General features: G+C 54.5%; 1 protein-coding gene across 4 annotated transcripts in view; it reads right to left on the reverse strand.

The window, feature by feature from the left end:
• The window catches only part of LOC116945644 (liprin-beta-1-like), a 73,718-nt gene that overhangs the window by 25,615 nt on the left and 20,353 nt on the right, over positions 1 to 27,750 (reverse strand). For 3 of the 4 annotated variants that reach the window (XM_032960165.2, XM_076069480.1, XM_076069479.1), the window contains 4 exons: positions 8,644 to 8,730; positions 7,649 to 7,762; positions 4,331 to 4,459; positions 3,640 to 3,738 (listed from right to left, as the gene is read on the reverse strand). In XM_032960165.2, the coding sequence (XP_032816056.2) occupies positions 3,640 to 3,738; positions 4,331 to 4,459; positions 7,649 to 7,762; positions 8,644 to 8,730 (429 nt within the window). Of the gene's footprint in view, positions 1 to 3,639; positions 3,739 to 4,330; positions 4,460 to 7,648; positions 7,763 to 8,643; positions 8,731 to 21,111; positions 21,612 to 27,750 lie in introns of those variants that run through there. The other variant, XM_032960166.2, reaches the window with a different exon arrangement.

Here is a 27,750-nt window from a genome sequence, read left to right on the forward strand (position 1 = left end):
ATGGTCGGTGAACGGGGGGGGGTGGGGGCTGGGGAGCAGTGAGGGTGGCGGCGCCCAGATTCCATCTCCGCGACACTTAAAATAGAATCTTCATCCGTGCTTAATTTCCCGCAATAATGATGACGCTAAGCGTTGGGAACGAGCAGACAGCCACGAGATGAGATGCAAAATCATGAACATCGCACGCGCGTCTTAATCGCTTGAAACTCGCGAAAATCACATTATCTCTGGGAACCGTCACGCAAATGGGTTTTTTTCCCACCCCGTTTCAGTGTAACAGCTAATCAGCTGAATCTGCTTCTTATTTTCACAAATAGGAGGCTGGGGAGAAGGAGAGGTGGGGATGCGGAGAAGAGGCGGTAAAGATGTTGGTGGGGGAGGTGGTCAGGGATGGAAACTGGAGATGGGGGGCTGGGGGGTAGTGGGGGTGGTCGTTCCACGATTGGGGTGGCTTGGGGCCGTTGGCGTTCCGCCGGTAAACGCGGCGACTCAAGTGGCCCGGGGGATCACGCGTTGGAATGGGGGTCACGCAGCCGGCGATGATGAATTATTATTTTCCCGTTTTGAAGAAGTGCTTCATTAAGCGGTGAGCGAGCGTCGGTGAGCGCCTCCTCATCTCGCCCCCCAGCCCCAACTCCTCCTCCACCCACCCCCAACCAGCCGCCACCGACTCATAACAATAACGATCATAATAACAATTCCACTGTTTCCGAGCGTCATTCCCGCAAACTGCATGTCACTCCGCTGTAAGGGTTCCCAGCGCCACGCAGTGCTCGGGGGAAATCGGAGGCAGGCGAGCGCTGGGGAGGCAGCCAGACCCGGCGCTGCCAACAATTGTCCCAGCTCTGCGACCCCGTACCGGGATGCTGGGCCAACTTAAAAAAATACGAACCCAGCCACCGCACAAGCAAGCCGTTGCATCACGAGCTCTGGGGTTCAGGGGGCGGGAGCGGCTTCAATTGGTACCGGCAGCAGCACACAGGCGCGGCGGCACACGAGGAGAGCAGGCATCTCGGGCAGCTGCCGCACCTCCGATAAGCGCGGCTGGCTACGTGCGTCGCGAAAGGAGTTCGGCACACAGCACCTACATGGATACCCAAGACGCCGGAGTGGCACCCGCGCCGCCACGGCGTCTCGCGTGCCGCTGATTTAGCGTCCTGCGACGCGGCGGCATCTCGCTACGCGAACCAAACCGCTGGGCAATCGCATTCACGCACAAGCAGTTGCACGCTCGCTCCAAAACGGGAGCTGGGAATCGAAGTCAGATCTCTGGGTTGGGTTCGTAGGGCCGAGCGTTAACCGCAGCACCGCTGCCTCCCCCCCCCAACTCCTCCACACCACTCCCCCCCCACCAACATCTTAAACCACCGCAGGGATTTAAAGGCGGATTTAATAGCAGACCGGCTGCTCCCACGCCGCTCTCCGCCCCCCCCCCTCCCCTCCCCCCATGGCTGCCAGCAACAGGTACGGCGCTTCAATTCAATTATCAATTAACGCTTGTTATGGACTCAATTTGAGGCTAATAGCAGCTGCTCATTTCAACAGCTGGGATGGGGAAAGGAGTGTTGCGAAGAGGGGGTGGAGGGGTGTGGGCCGAAAGCTTAACAGCCCTCGCCAGCGACCCTGACCTTCGACCCCATTGCAGCTGTCATCGTCTGCAAAAAAAAAACAATGAGCAGCACGCTGCCACCACACAGGTGGAGTTACTCCGCACACTTCCACGGCCGTGGGAGACGGGTGGAGGGTGACAACGGGGGAGGGAGAGCGCCCGGCCGGGGAGAGAGGGACACTAAGATAGTCACGTTGCGAGAGAGATGGATATTTAACGATTCCTTTGTGAAAGGCGATATTCCAGAATTCGCTGTTGTTGCTATTGCTCTAGCTACTGTCGCTGAAAACGCCATGGCAGACACGCGGAAGCTTAGAGGGATGAGACTCATACGATGCAAATCTACAGACTGGCATACTCATGAGCGGTTCCAATGAACAATACAACTCGCTAGCCGTGGACGGACGAAGTATGGAGCGCCGAGCGGGAAGGTGACGAGAGGGAGAGGGAATGAGATGTCAGCGACGAGAGGGTGGTGGTGATGATGATGACGATAAGAGGGTGTTGATGATGAGAGGGTGATGATGATGATGATGAGAGAGAGGAGGGAAGAGAAAGAGAAGGTCGGAGCGAGCCGAAGGAAGCTGCACGCAAGAGCAGCGTCTGTTTTTTTCAAAGTGGGCGGGGACGGGGAGAGGTGAGGGGTTCAGAGTGGGGGAGAGGTACAGATCTATAGACGAGAAGGGAGGGCACCCCATTGCAGGATCCGGACCATGTGCCACAGTTACTCTGCCATCCTGGTTGCATGGAGATGCCTGACGCAGTCTCAAGCGAACCGCCGCGCGTCTAGAACGCTCCAATTGGCCGTGAGAGTCATTCCGCCGGCGAGCGAGACCAATCAGCGGTAGTCGGCGCGCTAAACACCGATTCGATGTATTTGGCTGTCGGGCCAAGGAGGAGCCTTGATAAAGAGTTCTGACCCAGATCAACGCTCGTTAAATTACGAGTCGGCAGATATACACACGGCCACGTGGCTTTGATTGTTCGTGTAGTTTTATGGGCAAATTCCAAACTGCGGATAACATATTAAATAATAAACAGACGTGACCTTTATGAACTTGCTGTATATATTGAATCGCGTTTGTGATCCTGAAATGTGACAATTCATTGAACAATTCGGGTGACTGGCTGGGTGGCTGGCTGTCTGGCTGGCTGGGTGGCTGGCTGTCTGGCTGTCTGGCTGGCTGGGTGGCTGACTGGCTGGGTAGCTGTCTGGCTGGGTAGCTGGGTGGGTGGCTGGGTAGCTGGGTGGGTGGCTGTCTGGCTGGCTGGGTGGCTGCATGGCTGGGTAGCTGGGTGGGTGGCTGACTGGCTGTCTGGCTGGCTGGGTGGCTGACTGGCTGGGTATCTGACTGTCTGGATGACTGGGTGGGTGGCTGGCTGGGTGGGTGGCTGGGTGGGTGGCTGGGTGGGTGGCTGATAGGCTGTCTGGCTGGCTGCATGGTTGGGTGGCTGACTGGCTGGGTGGGTTAGTGGGTGGCTGGCTGGGTGGGTTGGTGGGTGGGTTGGTGGATGACCGACTCGGTGGGTGGGTGAGTCTTGGTGAGTCGTTACACACCATACTCTGCTTAATTAGCCATGCATTGCACCGCATCGCACCGCGCCCATTTACACCCACGAGCCAAGGGGGATGGTCGGTACCAAATGCTTCCAGTATGCACCATGGGCTGTGTCCACAATGGGCAAAATATTCGCCTATGTATTAATGTATGTTTTATAAACACATCTCCTATTTGTTTTGATCTTATGTAGAAGGTTCACATCACATTGAATGATTTGTTCCTTTCTAAAATGATAATTCGCCATATCAAACACACTGTGGTGGCAATATATGTTTTTTATATGTATTACACAGATTTGTGATCCAGAGATAAAACCGTTCAGGAAAATCACCGTTAGCATTTGCCACCCACGGTGGTACTGACAAGCAATTTTTCGGGGCATTGACCGGAAGACCATTTCTGCACACCAGGGGGGGGGCAAACTCATGCCGGGGCGGCGAGGGGAGCGGCACTCGGCAAACGGGTGACCTGGGCAGGAGCTGCGCCCGCATCGCGCTGCACGGAGACCACCTCCTCCTCCAGGCGGCTCATCTGGAGCCGCAAGGTGCCCACCAGGCCCTCCACCCACTGCCGGGGGGGCGGCCGGGAGGGCGGCACGTGGGTCGGGAGGTGAGGTTGGGGGGGGGTGCGGGGAAGGTGAGGAGTGGGGGGGGACACATGCTCCATCATCACAGGGGGTGTGGAACGCGGATCGTGAAGAAGGCCCCAAAGCCGTCCGCCTTTCCACGCTTGCCAGCCATCTCGGTCTCTGTCTCGGTCTCTGTCTCGGTCTCCGTGTCGCGTAACCGCTGGGTAGCTCTGCGAGCCGCGCCGGCTCCGTGCCGCGGCCGCCACCTCCGCATCAGCGCTGTGAGCCGTGGTTTTTCACGCGTGAGTCTGTCTTTGTATTTACTTCTTGTTATATATATACAAACACGTAAATAACTATTATCCCTTTCGCGCCAATTCTTCGCGAATCGGCGCAACCGGTGCCGAGTCGCGAGGCGACGACAGATCTATTGGGGTGTCTTGCCGAACGGGCCCACATAAGCGGATATCACAGAACTAGTTCTGAGCAAGGTGGTCCGCGGTCTAACGGTGACTAGTAAATAGTAAAACAAAACAAACAGTCAGTGGCGATAACGAAACAGACGAGCGCGAGCGAGACGTCCTCCCGTACCTCTCGGTCAGCCGGGCGTGCCTCTCCAGCGTCCTCCACCTCCATGGCGGTGATCTTCAGCTTGAGGGAGGACACTTCCGTCACCAGGTCCACCTTCTGCGTCTCCAGGTTGTTCCGAGCGAGCAGCTCCTGCGGAGCGACAGACGACGCGTCCGCGATGGATGAAACGTCAACAAGCCGCGACGGCTAGGCTCGCAAAAACCGCAACGCCGCCGACACCACCGCCGCCACCCCCAAAGACGCATCGCTGGTGGTGGTGGTGCCGTAGGGTTGGAGACAGCGCCGCTCCACCGGAAGTCACGCGTGGCGGCACCGCATAGGGCCGGCGTGCTCGCACGCTGCGCGTAATGGGCGGCTGTGCCACACTGCGCGGGCGGTGCCAGCCCTGTCAGGTCTCGCGGTGGCGCGGGAAGCGATGCCCACATTAGCCTGGACAAAACCACGGGGTAGGTGCTGGAAAATCTTGATTTAATATTTATTTTTCCTCTTTGCTTAAAATATGACTTTGCCTTTTAAGCGAATGACACGGCTGTGATTAGGGGCCACTTTTCTCTCGTTTTTTTCCCTTGTAACAGCGGCGCAGGAGGAGGAAGGAGGCGGCGTGGGGGAGAGCAAGAGGCATTGTACAGCCGAAACGCAACCGCTATTTAAACCAAACGAGAGACCGTGAACGGATTTTACAGATGTTTCGTTATTTTACAACCTCGCACAGCGCACGCTCGCCGTTCCGTGGACCGTACGACGGCCGGGGCCACTCCGAGACGTGACCACTAACCCCATCTCACGCATCAATAAAATATATATTTATTTGCTTGAAAATAAAGGTGCAGCCCCCTGCAAGTGCTCTTCTTGCACCACCGCTGGCGGAAGAGGCATCTGCCAGAGAGCCCCTCCTCATGCAGGCTTGGCTGACTCATCCGCGTTGAGATTATTTGTCACAATCGTCGAACGGCAACCAACCACTCGGATCGCTCGCAGCCAAGCAGCGAAATACACATCGGTGGGCTGCGTGGGAGAAATTTATTGTGATTTGGGAAAATTGTCAAACAATTTGCACAAATTGAGGCACGGCAAGTATAGGGGTTCGAGAAGCTGCGTGGTGGACTGTCAACTCGGATGGCTCGGTGGGGGGGGGGAGGGGGGGGGGAGACGTCTCGAGAAGGGAGGATAACCACTCGGGAAGTAGAAAGGAGAGGACCTTTGAAGGAGCTGGGGCAGGAGACCGAGGCAGCGTCGAGAGAGACGGAGGGGGGGGGGGATTATGAGCGGTGTGACCAGGGTGAGAAGGGCTGTGTGGGTGGACTTGGAGGAGATGGTTCCAATCAAAGCTGCTCGATGCTGCCGTGCGCTCGTCCCGGCTGGCACACAGGCGGGCGTGGGCACATCGCCACGTGCCTCCGAGCTCGCGAGCAGACAAGCGATGAGTGTGCGATACAAATTGTTTAATGGTTCTATCGTGATTACAATAATTATTATTTATTAAAGGACAGGAAAGAGGGGAAAGAGAGGGGCAGCAGGAAGGCGGCAGAGCCCACACGAGCGGGGGAACACTCCAGCAAGAGGGCGGCTGAGCCCACACGAGTGGGGAACACTCCAGCAGGAAGGTGGCAGAGCCCACACGAGCGGGGGAACACTCCAGCAAGAGGGCGGCTGAGCCCACACGAGTGGGGAACACTCCAGCAAGAGGGTGGCAGAGCCCACACGAGTGGGGGAACACTCCAGCAGGAGGGTGGCAGAGCCCACACGAGTGGGGAACACTCCAGCAGGAAGGTGGCAGAGCCCACACGAGCGGGGGAACACTCCAGCAGGAGGGTGGCAGAGCCCACACGAGTGGGGGAACACTCCAGCAGGAAGGTGGCAGAGCCCACACGAGTGGGGGAACACTCTAGTAGGAAGGCGGCGAAGAGGCCGAGTTACGTCTCCGACATCTTCAGAGAAAATCAGCGACTGTCCGAGCGCCCAGGGCCTCGTAGGGCTGCCTGATTCCCCCTCATCCCCTCTCATCCCCCCTCCGCAAACAACGCATGCCATCGAAGATACCGAGTTAAACCCCGGGGGAATCGGCCCCGCACCAATGACGTCCTCAATGACCGCACGCGAGCCCGAGATGTAACCACGCACGGCGCTTGACAATGGACAAGGATCACGTGGCACGGCCGCATGGAAGCCATTGCGATGAGGGCGATGAGGGCGTTGATGTCCCCAGTCGTCACGAGGATAGGAATCTTGATTATAATAATAACACTGGGATGTTCGGCCAATTCATTTTCGTACATGGGTGTTTTGTGTAGGTGGGTGTGTGAGTGTGGGAATGAGGCATTGGGTGAGAGTGGGTGAGTGTGTGGGTGAGTATGGAATGAGTGAGTTCGTGGGTCGGTGAGTGGGTGGGCGAATGAGTGAGTGAGTGTGGGAATGAGCAAGTGGGTGGGTCGGTGAGTGGGTGGGTTGGTGAGTGAGTGTGTGGGCAGGTGGGTGAGTGAGTTTGTGGGTGAGTGAGTGCGTGGGTCGGTGAGTGAGTGAGTGGGTGAATGAGTGGGTGAGTGTGGGAATGAGTGAGTTCGTGGGTCGGTGAGTGGGTGGGTGAGTGAGTGGGTGAATGAGTGGGTGAGTGTGGGAATGAGCGAGTGGGTGAATGAGTATATGGATGGGTGAGTGAGTGGGTGAATGAGTGGGTGAGTGTGGGAATGAGTGAGTTCGTGGGTCGGTGAGTGGGTGGGTGAGTGAGTGGGTGAATGAGTGGGTGAGTGTGGGAATGAGCGAGTGGGTGAATGAGTATGTGGATGGGTGAATGAGTGGGTGAATGAGTGGGTGAGTGTGGGAATGAGCGAGTGGGTGAGTGAGTGCGTGGGTCGGTGAGTGAGTGAGTGGGTGAATGAGTGGGTGAATGAGTGGATGAGTGTGGGAATGAGTGAGTTTGTGGGTCGGTGAGTGGGTGGGTGAGTGGGTGGGTGAATGAGTGGGTGAGTGTGGGAATGAGCGAGTGGGTGAGTATGTGGATGGGTGAGTGAGTGGGTGAATGAGTGGTTGAGTGTGGGAATGAGCGAGTGGGTGAGTGAGTGAGTGAGTGCGTGGGTCGGTGAGTGAGTGAGTGGGTGAATGAGTGGGTGAGTGTGGGAATGAGTGAGTTCGTGGGTCGGTGAGTGGGTGGGTGAGTGGGTGGGTGAATGAGTGGGTGAGTGTGGGAATGAGCGAGTGGGTGAGTATGTGGATGGGTGAGTGAGTGGGTGAATGAGTGGGTGAGTGTGGGAATGAGCGAGTGAGTGAGTGTGTGGGTGAGTGGGTGAGTGAGTATCCCCACCACTCGCAACGCGCCCTCACCTGCTGCAGCATCTCCTCGGTGCCGGTGAGCTTCTCGCGGTGCTCATCCAGACAGAACTCGAGCTCTCGGATCTTGTCCCCCTGCGCCTCCACCTGGTCGGTGAGCACGCTCACCTACATGCACGCACAAAGACAAAGACCCCCCGTATAGCCTCAGCAGACTGTTGAGGCAAGTGTTGTTAGTGATCACTATGAAGGCTGGAACGGTATACGAAGGGGAGGGTGGCCAGCAACACGCCCGGCCGCCTTTGTCTCCCTCGTGGTGATGTTTACACACCGCACTGGGTACTCAATTGAGGCCGAGTCTACCTAGGGCAGGCCGAGAACCGGGTCAAATAATTGTCACTGGTGTTGGCGGAAATAGAACTCGGGTCGTCGGTTTCGTAGAGCGGCACGCTCAACATTCCTCTACCGCACACGCACACACACACGGACAGCCGCACGCACACACATTATCGGACAGCCGCACACGCACGCACACGACGGCTGTCACCCACGTGGCCTCTCCGTAGGCTGTGGGTCGAGCGCTACTAACGAGCGTTCACAGTGTAACTAGGTGACGGCTCATGAAGACATCTGGACGAGTCTCATTTGCAAGGGTGGTTGATTCGCGTATTTGATGTTGAACTTTTTTTGCACCATACGTAGCCAAACGTGCTAATTGGAGGTGCGGGGGGAAGGACGACAAACTAAACACAAAAAAACTGTTCAAAGAAATGAGATTTAAAAGTGGGTAGCTCCGGCGGCTCCCAAATATCGGAAGGAATAGATTTCCATACGGCCGCAGAAGCGCATCTGAAAGTGCGATGTGTTCGCCATCTTTTATTGAAGGCCAGCCAAAAGCTGTTGCTGGGAGGATGACCGAAGATCACGTGATGAAGGTGTATGTCCCTTGACAATAGGTGGTGCGGATAGCAGCACACACACACACAGCTGCTGCTGCTGCTGTTGCTGCTGCTGCAGCTACTATTGCGGCTGCTGCAGCTGCTTCTCACCTGCAGCACGAGTGACTCCCGGTCCTCCTCGAGACGGGAGAGCCGCTCCTGGTAGTCCTCGCCCTCCGACCCAGGCTGCCCGTTCTTCTGCAAACACAAACACGCACAAAGACAAAGGTCACCCCTATAGCCTCAACAGACTGGGGGGGGGCCCATGCCGTTTCGCGAGTAGCACCTATGAAGGCCGGCACGGTACACGAGGGAGTGGGTGGCCAGCACCAGGTCGGGCCGCCTTTGTCTCGCCAGTGGCGATGTTTACGCGTCGCACTAGGTTATTCATTTAAGGCTGAATTGATCTAGGGGAGGCACAGGACCAAGTTCAGATAATCCTCACTGGTGTTGGTCGTGAGCGGGAATGGAACTCGGGTCGCCGGGTTCGTAGCGCAGCGTGTTAACCACTGCACTACCGATCCCCATATAGGCTTAACAGGCTGTTGGAGCGAGTGCTGTTAGTAAGCACCTGTGAAGGCCGGAATGGCACAAGAGGGTGGATGGCCAGCACCCCGCTTGGCCGCCTTTGTCTCGTGAGTGCCGATGTTCACTACACACCGCACCGGGTACTTGTTTGAGGCCGAGTCGACCGAGTCTCGACACGCACATCCTCACTGACTCGCCACGTGAATACCATCGGGGGCCGTGCGAGTTTCGTTACATTCTTCCCTTCGACAGGGGAAGCGAGCGCACGGGAATATTTCCCCGTTTTTACAGCCGCACGGGGCGCCGCGTGTCTCTCCAACGCAACAGCTGGCGTCGCGAGTCGCCGGGGCGGCATGCGCTGCAGGAATGTCTCCACCACCCAGTCCGGGCGACGAGAAGAACGCAGGCACCGCACTCTCCCCCCGGGCCCCCCTCCGCCCCCGCAGGCCCACGCGTGCGCACGCACACTCGCTCAGGAGCTGTTCGCCACGGCGCGTTTCCCAGGAGAGGCGTCCCGGCTGCCAGAACTCGCGAAGCCGCGGGAATGCGCCGCGCACGCCGCCGAAGAGCGGTGACGCCGCGGATTTCGTGAAGCGTCGTGCCGCCGGCTGAGTGACGCCTGAAGACGAGGAGGTCCCGGCACCTGGGACTCGGCGTGAACCGATGTCAAGTGGCTCAGGAACGATGAGGAGATGCAGTGCTCAATGGGCCGGGGACTCAATATATATATCTGTGACGCAGTACCCTTAGGACGCGAGATACCCGGGTCTCGAGGGACACGGGACTGAAGACAACAGGGGCTCAAGACGCTTGACGCTTCAGACTCAGGAGACTAGCTGCTAAGGGACTTCGGAATAAAGAGGCCTGGGACCCAACAGATCTGTGAGTAGAGGCATCAAGGACTCAAGACACCCATCAGCATAAACGTGCATGATCCTATTAAACTATAAACTACTTTTTTATTTAACCAGGCAAGGCCCCACTGAGCTACGTAGCTCTTTTTCAAAATCTACCTGGCCGCAAATGATAGTTCAACCAAGTGGCTTATCATATGGAAATGTATAGCAGCCAAATACTCTCAAAGGGGTGACGTTGACTCTGAATGTCGAGGAGAAAAAAGCGGAGAACCCGGAGGAAAATCCACGTGACCACGTGGAGAACACGCAAACTCCAAATATACAGCAGCAGGTGTCAGGGTCGGCATTGATCTCACGACCTCCTGCATACCAGGCGAGGTAGCTAACATCTCACCACCGTGGCGCCCCACAGCATAGGCCCAAGCCACTATTACCCAGCACCATACAAACGCCATCCGCCGGACAACAACCCGAGCCATTTCAAGAACGCAGCTTTATTTATAAGTTACAACTTTTCAAGCCATGGAGGGCTGCCCGGGCCAGTAACAACGGCGTTGTAATCGACACCGAAATCGCAACGATTCCATCTCCTGGTGAGGCAGTTGATAAAATGGACGAGTGACCCCCCTACCCCCACCTCCAGCCCCCACCACCAGCCCCCACCGTCAGCCCCCCACCGTCAGCCCCCCACCGCCTCTGTCCACCCAGCAGCAGGAGGAACAGGCACACCACAGTTAGCATCGACTGGCAGGACGTGTCTGTTGGGGTAAAGTGTGGGTAAGGTGTGGGGTAAAGTGTGGGGTAAAGTGTGGGTAAAGTGTGGGTACTACCCCCCCCCCCGGCCTCTTCTCCCAAGACGAACCGGCCAGCTAGGAAGGGTGCGAGAACAAAGCCCCCGCGCGAGGGGGAGGGGGGGCGCCCCTTCCGCGAGAGAGCAAATCCCAGGGCTGGGCCTTCCCCCGTCAGCACTCGACTCCCGCAGCCACGTGCACGTGGCCGAGACCCGACTCGGTTAAGGGGGTGGGGGGCATCAACGGGCAGGTTCACTGGCGCCACCACAAGCCCATCGCAGGGCCAGAGTCGCTGGGGAGCGACATTTCTACCCTCGGCGCTACAGCACCAACATCGCCATCATCGTCATCATCACGAAGAAGCGGGGGGGGGGGGGGTGGTGAGGGTTGGAACGGGGCTGGGATTGTGGAGAGGGCATGGCGGGAGGAGTGGGGAGGCGGGAGGCGAGTGGGGAGGCGGGATTAGTGGGGAGGCGAGTGGGGAGGCGGGATTAGTGGGGAGGCGAGTGGGGAGGCGGGAGGAGTGGGGAGGCGAGTGGACAGGAGGAGCGTTCCGTTGGACGGGAGGAGCCGCCGTGACCCACTGAGACGGTGGCTGTCTCTGCCGTGCGACTGCGGCGTGCCTTTATTACAATCACAGCATCATTGTTCTAATTATCATCCCTTGTCCATTTTAAACATATGCAAGCTAGAGTCATCGTATGGAATGTTAAGTGAGAGTGAGTGGGCTCTGGGCGGAACGCGTCACGGCTCAAGGGGGTGGTGGAGGCGCCGGGGGTCGAGACTGGCGACGGAGCGGCAGCCGAACGAGGGAATGTAAACACGTGTTAGGGCAGGCGGCCTGGGGGTTCATTATTCAGTACCTCTACTTGTACACATTCATATTAACAAAGACAAAGATCCCCTACCCGCCCCCCGTGTCGCCTCCAGGGGCAGTTGGATAAAGAGCCGTTAGCGAGCACGAGGGTAGAGTGTGTGGCCAGTACTACCCCCGGCCACCTTTGTCTCCCCAGTACACCCACTGCCCTCATGTAAACCTTGGTCAACCAATGGCAGTGCCCCCCCCCGCCCCCCCAGGACCAGTGTAGATTATACTCCCCGCCACTGATGCTAGCCGTGGCCCGGAACGGAACTCAGGTTAAAGGTCCGTAGCGCAGTTCACTAACCATTCAGATCAACACAACAGCCGCCATTCACGACTACGTGGCAAGTGACACTACAACGGCGCTTGTGCCAGGGCTAGGTGCACTCCCGAGGCCACGTGAAGTGTCGAAAGCTCGCTGACAGGTCACGGGACAGACCCAGGTGCCATGTGTTGACTGACTGAGACGACTGACAGATGCACCACCTGTGTCCCCTGCTGTGCCAACTTGCTACGGTACATTTCAGCAGCCCGGCTAACACACAGATTAACGCGCACTACACACACCACACTTGGGGATTCTGTTGTTTTTTATTGAGAAAGGGTCGGGTCTGCTCGTGGCGAGGAGTCAGCCTTTTTCCGGCGCTGACTCAACAAAAAGGAAGTTATCGCGTTTCATTAACAGCTTTTATTTGACAGCTTTTATCTGACACTGCGTAACAATGGCAAAGTGGGGGCGAGATCTAGCCATCACCTCGGCCACACAGACTCAGCACAGCTCAGCTCTGATACCAACTCTCGTGCAGATTACAGGGCACTTTCAACGATAATTTAGTTGACATGACAGCAATAATAACTCACACAAAGCACAACCATCGCCTCCCTCCTGCGAAAACTCGCCAATGACTCACTTGAGTCACAGCTCTCTTAGTCACAACAACAACTAGCCACTGAATCAGGGTCATTGACGGTGATGTCACCACGGCGATTGTGCCAGGCTAGGTGCACTTTGAGGTCACGTGAAGTGTCGAATGCTCGCTTGGCAGGAGGTCACGGGACAGACCCAGCAGGTGCCATGTGTTGACTGACTCAGATGACTGTCAGGATGCACCACCTGGTCAAAATCTTAGTCACACACTCGTGGCTATTAAATGTTTATTTAACGTAAACATTTTGATTCAAAGCTTTCGTGACTGCAGGGATTCATATTCTTGGTTCTATCGGTAAAGTCACGTAGAAGGGAAACATTAAAATAATAAAAATATAAAACAATACAATTCTAACGACGTTTCGACTGCAACACAAGCAATCTTCGTCAAATACTGTAAATGCGTGTCTCTAAATGTGGAGAGAAAAACTCAGAGGACCCTGAGAAAAACCCACGCGAACACGGGGAGAGAGACACAAACTCCAAATACTGCACAGGAGTCTGGGTCAGGATCGATCCCACGACCTCCTGTATACCAAGCGAGGTAGTTAACATTCGTGGGCAATTCCCCCCTCCCCCCATTCCTCCACAACCAATACCATCAGGTCCGGGAAAGTCGTGAAGAGCAACACGTCATTGTAAGGATTCATTCACATTGGATCGGCTGGTCTATGTGAGAGTTCTCACGCGCACTCGTTACTGCTGGCAGCGCTAGCGCATTCGTACCTTCAACCTCAATAAAGGCCGTTATCGTTGTTGTTCTTACAATGAAATATATGTAACCACATGACGGCATGGGTTGGTGCAGTGGTGACAGTCGTGCCTCACAGCCAGCAAATTCCTGGGTTTGATCCCTGACTCGGGCGTCTTTCTGTCTGGAGTTTGTATGTTCTCCAATCTGTTATGTGTGGGTTTCCTACGGGACCTCCCATAGCTAAAAAAACACACACACAGACACAAAGAAAAAACAAAGATCCCCTGTATAGCCTCAAAAGACTATTGGGGCAAGTGCTGTTAGCGAGCACCTATGAAGGCAGGCAAGGCACACCAGGGAGTGCGGTGGCCAGCACCACGCCCGGTCGCCTTTGTCTCCCCAGTGGAGATGTTCACACATCACACCAGGCAGTCATTTGAGGCTGAGTCGACCTAGGGGAGGCCCAGGACCGGTTCAGATAATCGTCATTGGTGTTGGTCGTGAGCAGGAATCTAACTCGGGTGGCCGGGTTTGTAGCGCAATGCGCTAACCACTACTCTACCGCTCCCCACACAGACACACCCACAGACACAAAGTCAAAGACACACATACACAGAGAGACACAAACAATGATACTGGCCAAAGACGTCCATTCCAATACTGAACTTCACCTGAAAATGATTACAATTTGGATCGCACACAGTAACAACAAACATCTCCTGCGAAACTTGACAGGGACCCTACTGTAAACCAAATCTGAGGCTTTTCCTGCGTAAACAAGTAGAGTGATTAAAAAAAACTACTATATATTTTTTTTATTATACCACGTAAGGCCCACTGAGCCCACGGAGCTACGTGGCTCTTTTTCAGAAGCGGCTTTCTATCACAAATTATAGTTCAACGAAGTGGCTTATCATGTGGACATTTACAGCAGCCAAATAGTGGAAATGTGAAGTAAAAAACTGGAGGACCCGGAGAAAAATGAACGCGACCACGGGGAGAGAGAGACACGCAAACTCCAAATATACAGCAGCAGCAGGCGTCAGGGTCGGGATGGATTCCACGACTACCTGCATACCAGGCGAGGTAGTTAATATCTCCTAGCCACCGTGATGATGATGAGAGAGGGAGACACGCAAACTCCAAATATACAGCAGCAGCAGGCGCCAGGGTCGGGATGGATTCCACGACTACCTGCATACCACGCGAGGTAGTTAACATCTCCTAGCCACCGTGATGATGATGAGAGAGAGAGAGACACGCAAGCTCCAAATATACAGCAGCAGCAGGCGTCAGGGTCGGGATGGATTCCACGACTACCTGCATACCAGGGGAGGTAGTTAACATCTCCTAGCCACCGTGATGATGATGAGAGAGAGAGAGACACGCAAACTCCAAATATACAGCAGCAGCAGCAGGCGCCAGGGTCGGGAAGGATTCCACGACTACCTGCATACCACGCGAGGTAGTTAACATCTCCTAGCCACCGTGATGATGATGAGAGAGAGAGATACACGCAAACTCCAAATATACAGCAGCAGCAGGCGTCAGGGTCGGGATGGATTCCACGACTACCTGCATACCAGGCGAGGTAGTTAACATCTCCTAGCCACCGTGATGATGATGAGAGAGAGAGAGACACGCAAACTCCAAATATACAGCAGCAGCAGACGTCAGGGTCGGGATGGATTCCACGACTACCTGCATACCGGGCGAGGTAGTTAACATCTCCTAGCCACCGTGATGATGATGATGAGAGAGAGAGAGACATGCAAACTCCAAATATACAGCAGCAGCAGCAGGCGTCAGGGTCGGGATGGATTCCACGACTAACTGCATACCAGGCGAGGTAGTTAACATCTCCTAGCCACCGTGATGATGATGAGAGAGAGAGAGACACGCAAACTCCAAATATACAGCAGCAGCAGCAGGCGTCAGGGTCGGGATGGATTCCACGACTACCCGCATCCCAGGCGAGGTAGTTAATATCTCCTAGCCATCGTGATAATGATGAGAGAGAGAGACACACACGCAAACTCCAAATATACAGCAGCAGCAGGCGTCAGGGTCGGGATGGATTCCACGACTACCTGCATACCAGGCGAGGTAGTTAACATCTCCTAGCCACCGTGATGATGATGAGAGAGAGAGAGATACACGCAAACTGCAAATATACAGCAGCAGCAGCAGGCGTCAGGGTCGGGATGGATTCCACGACTACCTGCATACCAGGCGAGGTAGTTAATCATAATAACGCCGCCACTAAGTGGCAGTGACACCATCAACGTGACGCGTGTGTGCACGGTGAGGTCATCACGAGAAGCGCTGGCGAAGGTTCACCGCTGCCAGGAGGTGACGGGACAGACCCCCTGGGCACGGTACGGGTCGTCCGACCAGGAGGTGGCGGGCACGTTGCACCACCACCTGCAGATGCCCACTGCTGTGCCGGCCGGGGATGTTCACTCACTCGAGAGTCAGAATCGTGCCAACGTCTAAATCCGAAATTACAAAAGTCGGTCGTATGTCCACGTGCCCACAGCCATCACCACCAGCAGCAGCCTCTTCCCCCACACTCTGCGCAGGGCGGGGGGGGGGGGTCGGCCCTTGCCACCAGCCCAGCGTACTTCACTAATTTTCAGAGGGGCAGGGGCACTTTCGCCGATAAGACATCGTCAGTGCGAGGGCCTCCACACATTTGACACACCAGTGGGGGTTTGACAGCAGCACGATGTTGATGATGGGGGTGTTGTTACTGTGTGTGTATTGTCGGAGCGCCACACATCAGGGGCCGCACTGAAGTCCACCAGAGGTTACCAGCGCCCCCCCCCCCCCCCCCGCGGGCCCTGCAGCGAGGACCACTGCTGCACCAAACGCTTTTGGAAACACTCGGAAAGTTGGCGGCCCACCCCGTGTCCGTTCTGCTCAACAGCGGAGACTCCGCATCGCGAGCCAGGGCACTTCCCGCGATGTCTGCCCGCGTCACCACAGTGGACTTGTTGTGCGTGATGGTGCCCCACCACCCACGCCGGGTGGGGTGGGGGGGGAGGTCGGTCACAGAACGTCGATTGTCGGGAACGAGCGATAAATTTACAAACGACGAGGCCAGTGAAGTGGCCCCCTCGCCCTGGATCAGCGCCAGGGCCCGGCCAGCCGATGTCCCACGCCCGTGTCCCATGCAACGCTGTGAATTATTTTATTCATTTATTTCAAAAGAATCCAGTGGAAAATAAAGCCCTACCAGAAGAAGAGTTTGCGTGTAACAAAGTGTGACATTAAGAGCCAGATTCGCATCTTGGCAACGTGGCCGATACGCATTGCGGCTCAACGATTTGGGCCACTCCGTTCGTGATGTGACGGAGACTTCGGTGAATTATTATTGTTGTATTGTAGTTGGCAAACAAAAAAAAACATCGGGTGGAAATGCATTGGTCTCTCAAGAGTTTGACGACAAGCCTCTTCTATCACTTTAGTTTTTCTTATTCTCATTGTTAAATAAAAACCGAAACAAACTCCAGTACATCCTTGAATGTACTTCATCCGTGAAGGCCACAGCTCGGCCTTGCGAGATGCCGTGCCGGGTTTATTATTTACATTTTCCCTGGAACAGAGAGAGACGGGGGGAGAGAGGTGGAGTTGGGGGGGGCGAGGAGGGTGGGTGGGGGCGGTGGTTGTTGTGGCTCACGGTCAACCCCGCAGGGGCTGTTAAATTTAAACTCCGCGCGTGGTCGTGGTGGAACAGTGGGGTCCGCGGGGAGCTGTGCGGAGACTGAGAGGGAATCACAGCTGAAGAGAGGGGGGGAGGTGGTGGGGGTAGTAGCAGGGATTTGTGGGGGAAGCGAGTGTGTGACAGAGAGAGTGAGGGAGCGTGCACGGGTGGGGGAGGGAGAGAGAAGGGTCTGCCGATCCAACTATGGGAGTGTGCCGGAGAGTTTGGGGGTGGGTGGTGGTGGGGGTGTCGAGAGTTTGGGATCGCTCGCAGCAGGGATTGTTAAAGAGATGCCCCAGAGCCGCGTGCCTGCGTGTGTGAGCATGCACGCGCTCGCACGCTGACGTGCTCACGTGCGAGCGCGTGCGCACGTGCAAGCTCGCTAGAGCGGGCACGCGTGAGTGTACATGTGTTTGGGAGCGTCGGTTCACACGTGGCAACTGCAAGGGTCTCCCGTTTTTTCTCTCTCCTCCCCTTGTGTGTGTCTCTCTCGCTTACCCTGCTCGCTAACTCGTTCGTTTGCTGGTCTGTCCATCCGCACTTTTTTGGAGGGGGGGTTGAGGGGGGGTCATGGGACATTGGGGATGGGAGGCAGCTCTGTGCCAGGAACAGGCGGAAAGAGAATTGTGGTAAACTGTGGAGGCCCCCGTGATATCAGGCCGCAAGCACGCAATTCCCAAGGAACTGGGCCCCCTATTATAATTTGCGGCAGAATGTGTCCCAGAGACGGCGAGATGAGAGCGGGGTTCCATGGCAAGCCCAGCAGGGCTCCCCATCCCTCCCCCGTGAATTTCGAAAAGAAACTCGGAAGCTGAGACATTTGGGCGTTCGTAAGAATTCTGAACGTCAGCGGAATCAAGATAAGTGGAACAGGTTTACCCGAATGGCAAATACCGGTTGGGAGTTCTTGGCTGATGTAATATATTATTATGATGTAATATATTATTTCCCCAGCAATAGCTTCGCTTAGTTTAAATGGTATTTTCCAACAGGGCTCGGGATTACGATGTTTGACCGATTCCGTATGAATGAGAGTCTGGCCTCATGTGGGGATGAGAGCAGAGTAGCTGGCGAAAACCCATTGCATACGAGACGGTAACAATGACATCTCCGTACAGGTCGATTCAACACTCCATTGCTGTACCGCCATCTCCGGACCACCTTTAAGAGGCCAAAGCCTACAACACCCGATGCTCCCAAGTAGTCGACCATTCACGCACCGCTTGCCAGGCTCAACCCGCCTTAGCTTCCCACATCTGACGAGAACGGGCGACGGGCGGGACGAGTCACTAATCGTGCGATGGCTACGAGAGTTAGAGAACTAACGCCCAAACTCCACACAGATGGGTAAACAGTTGCTGGGAGTTAGATTCGGAGAGGTTGAGTGCTCCTAGACTGGACCAGTTACGACTAAGAAAACCCTCATCGCAGGTATTAATAAGAATAATTCACATTTGTCTACTGACGAATTTTATCCCACGACGGCGATCCAATGATCTCGGGGGACTTCGCGGGTGACCCTCAACATCGCCGTCACCTGCAACACCTGGCAAGGCTCTGGTGGCAGTCACCCACCCAACTATTGACCAGGCCCTGCGCCTTCTCGGCTTCGGAGATTTCACGACATCGGGTGTGTGTATATATATAAAATCAGGTATATACAGGGTGCTTCAAAAAATGCTAACACTTACATGGGACTATCGTTTTTAATGGAAAAAGAATGGATAATATCCTGTAGCATGATAACAAGTGTATGTTAATAGCTTCAAAAAGTCAAAGAGTCTCCCACTTGTTCGCCATCATTGTCAACGCGTTGCCTTTAATCTTCTCCAGGTGGTCTCCAAAGCCGGAGGGCACGTTTCTTGTGGCATTGTTGCAAATTCTCAGAAGTGTTAAAAACATTTTTGTTGAAGCACCCTGTATATCGGGCGTGTACTAGGAGTCGACGTTGAGCTATTCACGACTTCACGGAACAACACCGAGAGAAAAAGATTCCCTCGCGTTCAGGTTGATCAGAGGCGGTGCGTGGAGAGATCGTCTTACGGTGGAGCTTAACGGACGAAGAGCAAAGTTGGGGAGACAGACGGAGGTGCTACCGCACGGGTGTTAGCGGTTGTCCTGCATAGCGCAGGGAAGCGAAGAAGCTCCCGGCACAGGGAGCGAAACGTGGGACAACGCGCCGAACGACGACACGCGTCACGAGCCGTAAACGCGTCCGGAGAGCCCTAAGCAGCGAGATTTAGTGATAGAATCCGGCCAATGGAACGGTTTCCACATGGAAGAAGACACCGGGAGAACGGTCTGGGAAAAATTAGAATCCATGGCTGTGAACTTTTCACCAAGCGATGGCGCGATGGATTTATTCATTGATTGAATGACATTCTGTGAACACTCAGGCGGCGGTGGTTCTGAGCATCGGTCTCATCCAGCACTGGAAAAGTTACAAGTCAAAGTGATTTCCTTATTTATTTGAGCATTGCAGTGGTGCTCATATGCTGTTTTGAGCCTTAAGTCAGTGGTGGGATTTTCACCTACCTTTGATGGGACAACCACTGTCGCCTTCCCCACAGAGTGGTACTCATTGTATCGCGTGCAGTGGCATGATGGGCTGAGTCAACCCTCACCCTAACCAGGATTTGTCGTCTGCGAGCCGCTCACCCTGACCGGGCCGAGCAATGAGTTTTATTTGATTAAACTATTGTGTGTTTGTATTATTTGTTGTTGTTACGTTCTTACCCGACTCTACTGGACATCTGTGCAAAAGTGCTTTAAAGCTCATAGGATTCATTCGATATAAATAAATAATCTGATTCTGAAACGTGGGTTGGTCCAAGTGAGTGGTTTTAAAAAGTCAAATGGAGGTGAGTGCGTGGCTGAGAGATCGGAATTCTGAGCCACCAACTGCTCGGAGCCTGAGGTTGAATCCGCGTTCGAGTCACCCGTGATTAAACCAGGTTCTCAAAGACAGATTAAGCTTAGACCATAAATGTAGTGGTTAGTGGTTTCAGCTTCGTCACTAGTGACTGTACAAAAAAAACAACAACCCATTACATTGATTCATGTGTGCACTTATGTGAGCGAACTTCCAGCTCGGATAATTAAAAAACATCAGTTTGACGGTCAAACAACGAACTCACAACAAAGCGTGTTGGTGAGTGCACCCCCTACTGGTGACGTGCAGCACTCTACAGACAATCGTCCCGTGTGGGCATCTCTGGAACGGCTGCCCCCTCGAAGGCACGGGGTGGGGGGGGGGGGAATCACCCTCTGTTTACAGCGCTCTGTGAGATTTCCGAATGGATTATTTCGCCGCACGACTCGATTGGCGATGGCACAATTGGAATACATGTTTATAGTTTTCAAACTTTTGTTTCAGAGATTTTTTTTTAAATATATAACTGCTTTGCAGCCTGGACCGATGGCCAAGAAGAAGCTAATAGTTCAGTGGGCTTTACCTGGTAAGATAACAATAAAAAATGTTTCGTATTATTTGTAGATAAAAAAATTTCATGTGATTTGTTTAATTTGCACTCTATCGTGTTTCAGTATTCTTTGTTGTTGTATCGTTCTGACCGCCCCTAATGGACATCTGTGAAAAAGAGCTTCATTGCTCATCGGATTCCTCCAGTATAAATACAGATTCTGATATCAAGTGTGTGCATGTTACATCACACAATGAATATTCAAAGGACATGCTCCACCAAACGCTGGGCGTGCTCGCGCCAGCGTGTGTGCGCGAGTGTGTGCGCGAGGGTGTGCGTGTGCGCGCGCGTGCACGCGAGTGTGTGCGCGAGTGTGTGCGTGTGTGTGCGCGAGTGTGTGCGTGTGTGTGCGTGTGCGCGCGCGTGCACGCGAGTGTGTGCGACCGTGTGTGCGACCGTGTGTGCGCGAGTGTGTGCGACCGTGTGTGCGTGTGATGGCGACCGTGTGTGCGAGTGACCTCCACAGTCAAAACAACACGAAAAGTTGCAAGATCCATAGACGGAGGGAGATCAAAGGGCCCTGCTCGGAATAAGAACGACACAATGCGGGCACTGTACAGGCGCGTGGACTCCGTGCGTGAATGGCAGGTCGCCCAATTGCTCGGCAACGGAGGAGTGGTGAATGGCTTGGAACGTTCTTTTCACTTTACAAAAAAAATACTTAAGAAAAGGTTGTAGTCAAGAGAAAGATTCAATTTGAAGAGAGAATGAAACGAAAAAACCCCGCTTACCCTCTTGTGGAGCCAAGGCAAGCGTGTACACAGCTCATTCTCCAAATCCATCCCGCTAGGACAAGTCCATGCTCACATCCACGTGGGCCTCGCTTGGCGGTGCAGGAGAGGCGGCAGCAGCAAGCCAGCGAGAAACTTCAGGAGGCAAAGCACGCGAGGGCAGAACGACTCCACCGCGAGGCTTGCGGCGGGGCAGGGAGGGGGGCAGTGCGGGGGCAGCGGGGGAAAAAAATCCCCAACGTGAAGTAACTACGAGGGCGGCCGAGTTGTCGAAAGTCGAGTCAAGGAGAAGGGCGCGCGAGGAGTGGGGCCAGAGCCGCGCCAGCGTCACGGCCACAGAGCTCAGCAGCAGCAGCAGCAGCGGCTCCCTGCTCCGGACCGCCCCGGACTCCCCCTCGGCTGCTGAAACCAATTATGGAGACGTCACAGGGGAGGGCGGATGACTTTTCTCAACTACACACGCACGCACACGCGCGCACGCACACGCGCGCACGCACAGACGAACGCGCCGACGCAAAATGCCTCTCTCACCCCCCAGGGCAACGTCACCCCCACGGCGAGGAGCTTCGCACCACAACACAACCTCGGCCCCCAGCCCAACCCCACCGCCACCACTCCCGCACCACCGCCACCACCACACTAACAGAGGCGCACATGAACAAACACTCCCCCAGTGCCCCCCCTCCTACACTCTCGTCTATTTCCTGCCCCTTGCCCCCCGACACGTCCTGACCCCTTCTCTCTCCCTGTCCAAATTAAACAGTCGCACACAAAGACAAAGATCACCCGTACAGCCTTTAAACAGACTATTGAGGCAAGTGCTGTTAGCGAGCACCTATGAAGGCTGGCCGTGAGCGAGAATCGAACTCGAGTTGCCGGGTTCGTAGCGCAGCGTAGCACTAACCGCTACTCTACCGCTCCCCACGCACACACATACACACAGACACAGAGAGAGGGAGATAAAAACACACACACTCACACACTCGTGTGTTTACACGACACGGACAACGACGCACGCCTGGGAATGAGTGACCCCGTGGCTCGCTCGCTCTGAGCGTGGGAGCCCCGGGGAAGTCACCTCTGCCGACATCGCCCTGAGCTCTCCGCACACGCATCTGCACATGTGCATGTGTGGTCGACTCAGCCTCAAGTGAGTACCTGGTGCCGTGTGTAAACATCGCTACTGGGGAGACAAAGGCGGCCGGGCGTGGTGCCGGCCACCCACCCGCTCGTGTGCCGTGCCGGCTGGTATTAGGCGCTACTACTCGCTAACATCACTTGTCCCAACAGCATGTCAATGGCTATACTGGAGATCTTTGTCTTTGTGTGTGCCCAGAGCAAACGGCTCAAGCTGTAGGAGCCACGGAACGAGACCGAGACGAGGAATCCGCGCGCCCGTTTTGTGCGACGCACGCGCCGGGGGGTGGGGGGGCGGCGGGGGGGTCCATCGGGAATCAAGGCGGGGAAGCGCCTTCGACATAACTCGAGATGCGTCCGAGTCAGAATTTGTCGCCGTTAAAAACGTGCGCCCAAATATTGGGCCACTCTCCAGACTCTGCAAAGCCACGTCAGCCGTCGCCGGAATTTCTCGTCGGAAGCACGGGCAATTAAAACAACAACTCGAAAAATGTCAAGTTGCCGAACTGCTGCACCGCTTGTAGTGCGGTTTGCGTGGAATCAGCGGCGCGGGGGGTTAAAACAAAACTCCCCCGCCGACGAAACGTTGGGAAGAGAGCCCAGAACCGGCGAGGCCAAGTAAATTGTCCAAGACCTTTGGCCCCTGAAACTCCACTCAGTTAGGGAGGGAAACCACCGACGCAGAAAACCCCACGCGCGTGCGAGTGTTGCAACATCCTATCACGCACAGATGGAACACGTGGAAGCGCCCACACACACACCGACGTCGCTTTACCGCCTTCTCATGGTAAGGCACGTTGTGGCCACGTTGTGGCTACCTTGGCGGTCGCGCGAAGGGAGGGAATCTCACAACCGTTAACAAAGCGGCTTGATCCAATGTAAACGTTTTTTTAGTCGCAATTTTTTTTCCAATAGGAAATTGCGCCTCAGTGACAGACGCTACTGGCATCGTGCGTTGCGATTTAAATGACGTTGATTTCTCGACTCGACCCGCAAGGAAGAGGTTTTTTTTTGGGGGGGGGGGAGGCGGAGGTGGCATGTGGGGGGTTACGATGATGATGACGATAATGGCAAAGATGATGACGATGATTCCCTGAACTTCTGCCGAGCGGTCCTGATTGTATTCAAACCCTAGCGGGTGACGATTGTGCCGGGCGTGAGGCATGGGGATGATAGCATCTGGGCGGGGGGGGGGGGGGGGCAGCGCGGGGAATGTGCGATGGGGAGGAGAGACAAAGGTGGGCTGGGGGAGTAGAGACAAGGGCCCGCCACGCACCGCAAACTCCAACTCGAATGACTCAACGCTTACGGGAAGCGGAGAGAATCGAGCAGATGCGGGTCACGGGGCATCTAAGGGAGAGTCTCCCTCGACCAGAGCGTGAGCTGGAGTCCGCATGACCATTGCTAACAATACAACAGCAGTACAATAACGATACGATGACAATACACAAACAATCACAGTTTGTACTTGCGCCATTCGAACAGCGCGACTGTGGTGATGCTTTTCAATCGTCCCCAGGCTGCCAGGTTCACAGCGGAGTGAGCTGCTCCCGACACCACACTAAACTAGCTTATTTTACTTTACCAGGTAAGGCCCAACCGAGCTGGATAGCTTTTTTTTTTCAGAAGCGACGTGACTATCAAATGATAGATCGACGAAGTGGCTTGTCATCATGTGGATATTTTTCAAGCAGCCAAATACTCTAAACGCACGATTCTTATTGTGGAGGGAGAAAACCGGCTGTTGGGGCAAGTGCTGTTAACGAGCGACTATTCAGGCCACCTCATCACAAGACGAGGGGGGGGGGGGGTGGCGTGGCTGGAGTTCCAAGCCAGGCCGCATTTGCCTCCCCGGTGCCGATGTTTACACACCACGCCAGGTGCTCATTTGAAGTAGAGTCGCCCTGTGGCAGGGCCCGGAACCGGTTCAAATAGTCGCCACTATTATTATTGGTCGTGAGCGAGAATCGAACTCGGCTCGCAGGTTTTGCAGCGCAGCGCGCTACACCACGCGCACGCGTGCGCGATTGTGAATTACGGTGACGTTTAAAGAACCATTTGAACGTTATTGCGGGACCCGGGGTCCCGAATTAACGAAAAAAAACCCCGCGCAATTAATTAATTAATTTCTGGCGACTCCGTCCCATCGCGCACATAAACGCTACGAACCGGCTGGCGCGGATCATTCTGTTGTCGTGTCATCCAAGCGCAGCGCGGACGACACGACGAATGCGCAGAAGAAACAAAACTCGGAATCTTTGATTGGCGCATCGTGTAGAGCTCGTCGAGAGGAATAGATTGCCGTGTCGTTCGCCTTCAACAGACATAAAATGACATCGCAACGAAGTTTACGCGAGAGCCGGGGGCTTATGGGACCCCGGGGTCCCGCCATAAGGTTCAGTTGTCACCCGGCATTAAACCCCGCGTCTGTCCAAGACTTCATTCGAATTGGCGAAGCGACGCACTCGCTAACCGCCAAGCGCTGAGCAGCAGCACCGCTACCAGCCCTGCCCCCCTCGCCCCCCTCTAACCATCCAGAGTCATTCGTACCGAACAATCGAGGGGCGGGGATATCCCCCGGCCAGTGCGAGCATGGCATTCCAGCGCCCGTGATAGTTTTTGGTGTGGCTGGCGGTGGTTGAAGCTGTTGCTGTGAGGAGTAGTGGTACAGCGAGTTAGCGCGCAGCGAGTTAGCGTACAGCGCTGCGATCCCGGCGAGACGAGTTCGACTCAACATCGGTGACGATTGTCGGAACCGGTCCTGGGTCTCCCCAGCCGTAAATGGGTGCCTGGAACTGCGTGGAAACATCAGCAATGGGGGAGACAAAGGTGGTCCAGCCGTGGTCCTGGCCGCACTACCTCTTCATACGTGTGCTGTAATTGTCTTTATAAGGTACTCGCTAACAGAACTTGCCCAGCAGTCTGTTTATGCTATATGGGGGATATTTGTCTTTTTTACGAAAGAGCCTCTCTGAGCTCCACCTACAGTGAGGGAAAAAAGTATTTGATCCCCTGCTGATTTTGTACGTTTGCCCACTGACAAAGAAATGATCAGTCTATAATTTTAATGGTAGGTTTATTTGAACAGTGAGAGAAGAATAACAACAAAATCCAGAAAAACGCATGTCAAAAATGTTATAAATTGATTTGCATTTTAATGAGGGAAATAAGTATTTGACCCCTCTGCAAAACATGACTTAGTACTTGGTGGCAAAACCCTTGTTGGCAATCACAGAGGTCAGACGTTTCTTGTAGTTGGTCACCAGGTTTGCACACATCTCAGGAGGGATTTTGTCCCACTCATCTTTGCAGATCTTCTCCAAGTCATTAAGGTTTTGAGGCTGACGTTTGGCAACTCGAACCTTCAGCTCCCTCCACAGATTTTCTATGGAATTAAGGTCTGGCTAGGCCACTCCAGGACCTTAATGTACTTCTTCTTGAGCCACTCCTTTGTTGCCTTGGCCGTGTGTTTTGGGTCATTGTCATGCTGGAATACCCATCCATTTTCAATGACCTGGCTGAGGGAAGGAGGTTCTCACCCAAGATTTGACGGTACATGGCCCCGTCCATCGTCCCTTTTATGCAGTGAAGTTGTCCTGTCCCCTTAGCAGAAAAACACCCCAAAAGCATAATGTTAACACCTCCATGTTTGATGGTGGGGATGGTGTTCTTGGGGTCATAGGCAGCATCCCTCCTCCTCCAAACACGGCGAGTTGAGTTGATGCCAAAGAGCTCCATTTTGGTCTCATCTGACCACAACACTTTCACCCAGTTGTCCTCTGAATAATTCAGATGTTCATTGGCAAACCGTTGGTGCGAATAATCGCACCAACTGTTGTCACCTTCTCACCAAGCTGCTTGGCAATGGTCTTGTAGCCCATTCCAGCCTTGTGTAAGTCTACAATCTTGTCCCTGACATCCTTGGAGAGCTCTTTGGTTTGGCCATGGTGGAGAATTTGGAATCTGATTGATTGATTCTGTGGAAAGGTGTATTTTATACAGGTAACAAGCTGATATTAGGAGCACTCCCTTTAAGAGTGTGCTCCTAATCTCAGCTCTATACCTGTATAAAAGACACCTGGGAGCCAGAAATCTTTCCGATTGAGAGGGGGTCAAATACTTATTTCCCTCATTAAAATGCAAATCAATTTATAACATTTTTGACATGCGTTTTTCTGGATTTTTTTGTTTTTATTCTGTCTCTCGCTGTTCAAATAAACCTAGCATTAAAATTATAGACTGATCAGTCCTTTGTCAGTGGGCAAACGTACAAAATCAGCAGGGGATCAAATACTTTTTTCCCTCACTGTATGTGTATGGGCGTGCACATGACACAAAGATCCCCTGTGTAGCCTCCACGGACTGTAGAGGCAAGTGCACACGAGCGTCTGGGCGGCCAGCGCCCCACGACCGGTCAACGTTGCCATGCGCTGTTACCACACCGCACCAGGTAATCGCGGTTAAGGCTGAGTCTACTTAGGGAAAGGCCGCAATATCTGCTCCGATATTCGCCACTTAAGTTGGCCGTGGCCCGGAATCGAACCCAGGTTGCCGGGTACGCGTAGCGGCAGTGCATGCACCCACTTCACGTACCAAGTAAATGCCGACTCTGAGAGTTCCTGGTGTGTATATATATATTTGGTATATAAATATATATAATGTCTTGTTGCCCCGTCACAATGTTGTGCGCGTGTTTATGTTACACGTGCCAGAGCAGCCTCTACGATGTGCTGGGGGAGAGGAGTGGGTGGGAGGGGTGGGGAGGGAGGGACACATTTGTAAATGGGTATGTGGAGGGGGGGGGGTTACAGTGCAATTTAATTAGCGAAGCTTTTACTAGCCCCCCCCCCCCGATGATTGTATCAGAATGTTTGCGACGCGCGGGAGGAGAGGGTGGGAGCCGCTGGGCAGCGTGGACACGCGTTTGCCGTCGGAGCGGATTGTGGCCACCACAGTGGTGACGGTGACGGTGGTGACGGCGTCGCCTGTTCCACACTCGACGCGAGGTTTAAATGAAAACAAACACAAGACCGTCAAAGTGACATCCCTTGGAGCAGATGACTTGGCGATGATGCCCCGCTGCACGGTCGACAAAACAAACTCAACAACCACGCATGCTTCAATGGCCCAGCCTTAAACACACGGAGAGCTGTTGGTGTGTTACGAAGAAGGGGCCATAGCCCGATACGGCATGGTGAGGCCTTCATCCAGCAGTGGATTGGGAATGAATGAGCTCGCTGTGTGTGTGTGTGACGGTAGCTCACCGAGAGCATACGTTTGGGGTTTTTGTTGTAAATTAAACAGCGACGTTGCGTTGGCAGTAGTGCTGAAGCGCATCAGCAAGACAGATAACTCAACACATTCGTCCCTATAGCACCGCGTGTGGCCGTAAAAGGAAAACAAAAATATATCACAGGCGACGTTTCGGGCAGTGGACCTTCCTCAGCACGTGGATAGAGATAGAGTGGAGACAACACATTACACCACAGGGCTGAATGGGAA

Source organism: Petromyzon marinus, chromosome 24 (genome assembly GCF_048934315.1).
Source record: "Petromyzon marinus isolate PM22_M1 ecotype Great Lakes invasive population chromosome 24, UKy_Petmar_22M1.pri1.0, whole genome shotgun sequence".
Lineage (NCBI taxonomy): Eukaryota > Metazoa > Chordata > Hyperoartia > Petromyzontiformes > Petromyzontidae > Petromyzon > Petromyzon marinus.